General features: G+C 45.6%; 1 protein-coding gene across 1 annotated transcript; it reads left to right on the top strand.

Annotated features, from left to right (window-relative positions):
- Positions 1 to 2,970: 2,970 nt before the first annotated feature.
- PFLUO_LOCUS3628 (uncharacterized protein) lies at positions 2,971 to 3,144 on the top strand (the record flags this gene model as incomplete). The annotated part of the gene is made up of 1 exon (XM_073780895.1): positions 2,971 to 3,144. One exon carries the CDS (start codon positions 2,971 to 2,973, stop codon positions 3,142 to 3,144), a length of 174 nt encoding a protein of 57 aa, XP_073637704.1.
- Between the last annotated feature and the right edge of the window lie 3,689 nt (positions 3,145 to 6,833).

Here is a 6,833-nt window from a genome sequence, read left to right as displayed (position 1 = left end):
GTCTGCTCGTGTATAGACTCTTGCGATCTATACTCTTTTACACCCTATAGTATTCTGCCGGTTTTTGGTACTTAAAAGTACGATATGTTGAATTTTGCTCCTATTCACCCCCGTAGTCGGGTTGGTAAAAGATTGGCCGCCATAATAGGTTTAGCCTTCTCTCCAAATTGGGCTTAGCACCACTGGTCTCGCGGCCCATTATGTATGACACGGATACGCATCAATGGTTGAATCTTGTCGTTCATATTCCGATCCTCGACTTTCTACTTTTTAATCATTTTTTTGCTCCGTCTCTTTTAAACCCCGACTGCCCATCAACAGTTGCATCTTGAATTTGAAAGTCGTTGCAAACTTAGCATGAGTCCATCCAGTGTGAAGCCAGCCATCACGGCCTCGTTGCGACCTTTTCGTACAGATCACCGATTGAAGTCGAAGGGCTTTCAAAATATCCCATCGGAGCTACTAGGGTTAATACTCGAGCTTCTTCCAACGAAGGATCAAATTTGCTTCTCACTAAGTAGTAAATCTTACTTCGCATGGTTTCAATCATACGTTAAACAACATGGAACCACTGTGGCCCAGCTTCTGCCAAAGAAAAAGGCACATACGCAGCAGGGAATAGTGCTATCCACCTCTGAACTTACTACTCCTGATCACACAAGATCACAATTACTCTGTCGACTCCAAAATAATCGCTGGAAATATTGCTGTCAATGCCAGAGCCTTCATCCGCATTCTATGCGACGGGCCCTAGAATCAAAGTGGAGACTTACCCAAAAGCCTTGCGGCTCGGCCTGCTACCTTGGTGGAACTAGTCTCTTTGGAAGGAACCTTATTTTCACAAATCCCTCAGGGTCTAAAGTGAAATGCTCTCTGGCTTATACTGGTGAAGTCGACATATGCCCCTGTGATGGCATGACGTTCCATCAAAGACAACACTTTTACGAATTCTGTGAACTTCCAATTTTCGCCAAAATTTACAGGAATCGAGGCTACAAGAGCAAACACTTTAATAGAAGCAAGCTAAACGAGATCTGTCACTACCTGGAATTATCACATGAATGCACCCTTGTCAATTCTTCTTTAGGAAAGGTCGTTACCAGAACCAGAATATGGCTCGACAGAGCGAACCGGGATTTGCGCCTACACAACCGATTTCGTTTTGAGCTCTATAATAGAAGTCAAGCTGCGAAGCTTGTGGAATGCTTTCCGTACTGCCTACACAGGGATACAGGGCGATGGCTTCAGGACTTCTTCAAGCTAGCTAAACATGAGTTTTATACCGGCGTTCAAGGCACCACGACCAGTGTATGCACATTGAGAGGATGGATTAAGACTCAGCAGGGGCAAACCGCTTTTGAAATAGATTTGGATAGAAATCTGGGAGGTAATGAATGGCCCAACAAGAGCTGGAAACTCAACTCTTATTCGAAATAGAATTGTGTATCTAATGAGCCCTTGAGGTCAATCAATTGCTATTTTGCTGCACCCAACACAATGCTTAGCGAATAAAGAAAGCCATTTCCGTGTGTATCTCCTTTCCTTGTCTCCAAATGTTATAGAGACAATATAATTGATAGCCCTTGCCTATCATTCATACAATCAACTCAGTAGTGCAACATTTGAATGGATCTCTCCCAGAAATGGATCTCTCCCAGAATACCCGTCAGCAAAAACTCTCAGATTCATAAGATCTTCTCTAGGTCGATGTTACCACTTACCATCATAATAATTTTAATAACCCATTGAGCGTCGTTTTATCATTCCAGTTTGGCGCTTTATCGTTCCCTGGCCGGATCAATCTCCACTTTGAAATGTTCGGCAAGCTGCGCAACATTGTATTCATCAAACCACGACAAAAAATTGATATATCCCTCTCCAGAAAATCGCTGTTGTCAATAGTGATGTCCATCGCAAGGTAAAAAATATGAATCTCGCATTAAGCGGCCGCAGAGCTAAAGAGGAGGCCGAAGATTGCTTAATACAAACAGTTCGCTCTTTCCCTACATTTACATTATTGGCATTTGTTGCCATTGACAACACGTTTCCCCAGAATTGCCTGCTATGGCTAATTGCTCTTTCCCTTTTAGTAGCTTCGCTTCGATTGTAAATATTGGTGCTTTCCCAGGCTTCTCATGTTTCTCTTTTCTCTTTTCTTCCCCAATCACCAACGCCTGTCGACCCCTCACCCTATTATACACTGTACGATCAAAATGGCTTGGGGAGCATTCGAACATATCACTGTCATCTTCACCGCCATCACCTGCGTCATTTCCGTGGCGGACATTGCTCTTAGGTTGTGGAAGTGGTGGAACGGGCCAGGACCATGCCAGACCTGCGAGGGTCAGCGCGAGGTCGAGCTCAACCAACAAGTTGCCCACCTGCAAAACCAAATTCGACAAGCTCTTGAACGTGAGAGGGCCCGAAATACAATTCTTGCTGACCTCGAGCGGGGGAACCAAGCTACCGAGGGGGACGGTACCGAGCTTGAGGACCTGTGAGAGGAAAGCAAGAACGCTGGTTGGGGGTCTGCTTGGCTTCGAGTATATGGTGCCTGTTTTGATTGGTGAGATGATTGTTTTGTGGATGGTTGAACTCTTCTGTTTTGTGTGCAAGTCAGGGAGGCTTTGTGTACGTAGAGTAGATAAGTAGGTAGAACACCGACGAAGAGCTCACCCTTCTACGCAGGGTCGGTGACTAGTAGCCTCCGGGTGAAGCTAAGATGAGCTTGCATAGATGAACTGTCTGTTATTTCAGAACATGTAGATAGCCTTTATATCCTCATTCCATTTTCTCCGATACCCGTACATCCCACGACCGATACTAGCCCTGCCACACTACTCACTAGGGTGTAGGATGGATTCAACGAAAGGGAAAACCAAGCTAGAGGGGCGACACGCCTTCTTCAATGGCTGCGCACCCTACCGCACCGCGACCTTGTCGCCTACACACACGGTTTGGGATACAACAATGGAACCTGCCGCATGGGATATGGCTACACCATCCACCGCAACAACAACGCAATCTCCGAAGGATCCGAAAGAAGAACAGCAATCAATCAACTCCAAGTCGCACGTTTTCGATGCAGAGGCCATCGGCGCGCTCACGAACGCTTCTGCCAATGTGTTCTGTTGGAATCCATGATTTGGTTAGTTCATCAAGCGCCGTAACATAAAGATTGAGTTTTTAATTTTTCAATCTCGCCCAACAGAACTAGAGCTGCTGATAAGGTGCAATGTGTTGCCGAAATATGACTCCGCTCAAAACTGTCAGAGGCTTGTTTGCACTTTTGAATTACGAGACATATTGCCCGTGCCGATTCCTGGGAAAAATCAAGGGCTCAATTTGTGGTTTTGTTTGGAGGTCTTGCGTCAAGTGTGAGGTCTTCTTCATGAACCGCTCTGCGTAAGATCCTCGCGGTATGATAAACCATGTGAAGGGTGCAAGGTTGAGGAGTCTTGTTTAGACGGCCGATCCAAAGTTCGTTTGAGAGGTCGCAAAACCATGATGTGAAGGCAAGGAGACAAGTCTTGAAAAAGCGGGACGTTGATTCGCATTCAGGAGAAGTTTAGGGGACCACCTTCAATGTTCTTTATTGAGTCGTACTCTCTGCGGGAGTGTTTGGTGGTGACTTGAAGTGAAAGTATCATCTTCTCTTGTATCTGACAAGCGCTAATCATGGCTATTTGTAAATGCCGTGGATGCTTATGGACATCATTTTCTATGGTGGGCACATGTGGGCTCTTGGGTTCGGGAGTTTCCACGGCTTCTTGCGAATCCTAAAAAGGTTAGAAAATCGACAGTTAAAAAAGCTAAAAACAAGTATATATACTAGCATCGAGCAAACCCGCCCAGTATAGGGTGAGGCCTACTTATCATCACAGTATAAATCCCAATAAATCTACCGCCTTAGTAGAGTTTCACGACGAGACATCATTCTGTTCTCTTCGAATCCGGACGGATCGAGGTTCACTCCCGTATCGAGAAGTAACCGACTTGCTATTCCATGGTGCAGCCAACCTGTAGCATCCCCTCCCCTTGTCTATTTCTTTGTCATTTATTCGCAATACCCATGACAGAGAATCCTGACTTACAATGTAAAATTTGCCGATAGTAGTTAGTGCTTGAATGGTCTTCAAGTAAGGACTTTCTATGAAATTATGCAGGTGACCCTTTTCTTTCTCGAAGACGTTGCCTGCGGTTCTGGGATCGCCTGGATTGGATTCAAGATCAATTGTGTGTGAAAACTGCGATCCGACAAGCAAGAGATTGAAAGTATAATTGTCTCTATCAAGGGTATATTTTTTACGGAATACTAGATTCACAGAAAAGTCAAGTGCATTTACATTCTAGCCTGGAATGAGAGGCTGCAAAGCCATACTGAACCTAACGCAGCGATCTTAGTTTTCACTCACTTACGCGTCGCTCTCGCGTCACTATGGCCTTCCCCTTTTCCTCCCATGTATCATGGGCGGCCTCAGGTAGCGATCGGCCCTAGAATCATGAAAGCCGCCGCCCCCTTGCTCACCCTTAACAACTGGTACTTAAGGTGCTGTTGGCGAAGAATTACCAAAAATTCTGAACCCAAGACAATTCTCCGATACGAAACGGAGAGAGGCGCAATCCTGCGTTGCCCGGTTGATGTTGGTCGCTCTTGTGATTGGCATCTCACGGGGGCTTTTTTTTGGCCCCGAATTCCACTACACACCTTCGGGCACTGTTAACTCCACTAGAAATCCTGATGGCATAGTGTAGCTCAATTCCTACGTATTTATCATGTTCCATAGAGATGGCGAGATCAGGCAGATTTGGCTTAGGTATTATAAAAGGGAACGGGTTTCCCTAGCAAATTTAGATAATATTTGACAGCTCTGTTTACCACTTGCCTGTTTTCGGCTCAGATCGTAACATCTTGATCATTGTATTCACTAAATGATGCGGTGCAATCAATTCATATTGACACTTTTTGGTACGCTTCCTTGTTATTCCGTGCTTAATGGCTCCCATTTCCTCGAAGACTGTACATATCTAAAAGGAAATTCCAGTCGCTGCGGCATATGCCCTGCCGGGCAGAGAGGCAGGTCGTACACGCTCTGGTTCTACTGCAAGTAGCAACATACTTCCAAGCAGGTCCGCTTCCGTAACTAGTTCATCGGCCTCGCCTCAGCCTACGGACTACGGCTTGCTTTGCACGAATGAAGGGAAGAATTTAACCACGTGGAAGGAGTACCATATGCGCGAGATTCTTGGCTTCCTGTGAGTTGAAGCATTTTCCTCTTTCTGAATTTCGACTGCTAATTGATAATATGGTAAATGTAGTGCAATGGAGATTCCCGCGGACTATACGCAAGACTTTGGAAACTTTGTAGCGGGCAAGGCTTCAGGTATTTATGAGTATGAATGTGAAATGTACGGGATATCAGCTCCCCGAAACAATCTCAACCCTGGACTATGATGTTAATAAATTCTAGTGATGAGCCTTGCCACATCAGTCTAAGCCAGGAGCAATGTCTAGGTGGTGACGGGATCAACCCTCAGTATTATTTCGTCCTCTATGCCATTCAAAACTTTCATGACTGGATTGGTCAAGTTCTCGACGCGATTCGCCAGGCTCAAACTGCTTTCGCCATGCAAAGCACAAACTTCATAACTACTTTTACGCCTACTCAGCTCCCACCGGTATGGATAGACCATTAAATATATAGGATTGACCATTGACATGCTAACTGACATAGTCTAATACATGGATTGGATCTATTTTTGTGGGTTTCCTTACTGTCTTGGCCTCTGTGATGGGGCCTTTTGCTGCCGCTGCTGGACTAGCAGCTGCTGGCTCAGCAGCTGAGGCTGCAATTGGAGAAGGTGCTACAGCATTATGGGGAATTGGTGGGCTATCTAGCATGGGAATTGGCGCAGCTAACGGCATGTTAGCCACCGCCGCTCAGGTGTAAGGACCCTTTTTCCAATTTACCCTATCCTTGTAGATTTTTCTCCTATTGATGTATTTTTAACGTGATCTATTTAGGATTCAAGCCGAAATCAAGACACTGGCTAGCCTCGAAAGTACTATCACCAACTCATCCATGATTCTATTGAAAGCCATTCGGAACTGGGGCATCGGAGTTATCAATACGCCAACCCTCAATGACCCTAGTAACTACGTGTACTACGCTTACAATAACACGGGTGCCGCGGAAGTCCTTCAAAGCGGGATATACTCTTCAGGAGCCACCGCACAGGTCAACGTGAAGCTAGACAACTTTGTGATGAACGCATTCTATGCCACGGCTATCAGCATCCTCTGGTCCATGCAAGACATCTTCATCGTTAATATTTCCTTGCCTCTTCCTACAGGGAAATGGCCATACAACATGACCATATATAGCGACATTGTCCGAGTAACCGAGGGACAAAGAGCTTACATCTACATGAAAACCGGGGGGAAGAAACCAGAAGAGACATATCCGTCTATTGATGGAATAAATGACCTAGGAAGTTGGAACCTCGACCTATTGTCTATGGCCAAGGCTTCGGGATACATACAGGACAAACATGGATACAATGCAACATGGGACCCAGATACAATAATCTCAAAACTGCTATCAGAGACAGACATCTCGGACGTGCTGCCAGGGACGCTGTCGCCAAATAACCTGACTGCCACTCTGACCATGTGCAATCTAGACGAGCTGCATTCTATCTGGCCCGCCCAAGAGATTCTGTATGATTTAAACTGCGTTAGCTCTGAGGTGAGTCTTCTGCGCCGTGGGTTTACCGAGCTTTTTTAACTAACGGCATCTATCGCTGTAGTGCATTTTAAAGCAATTGGTTAG

This window comes from Penicillium psychrofluorescens (genome assembly GCF_964197705.1).
Source record: "Penicillium psychrofluorescens genome assembly, chromosome: 2".
Taxonomy (NCBI): Eukaryota; Fungi; Ascomycota; class Eurotiomycetes; order Eurotiales; family Aspergillaceae; genus Penicillium; species Penicillium psychrofluorescens.
Note: the sequence above shows the minus strand (reverse complement) of the source record. Positions and strands in the feature narration are given on the sequence as shown.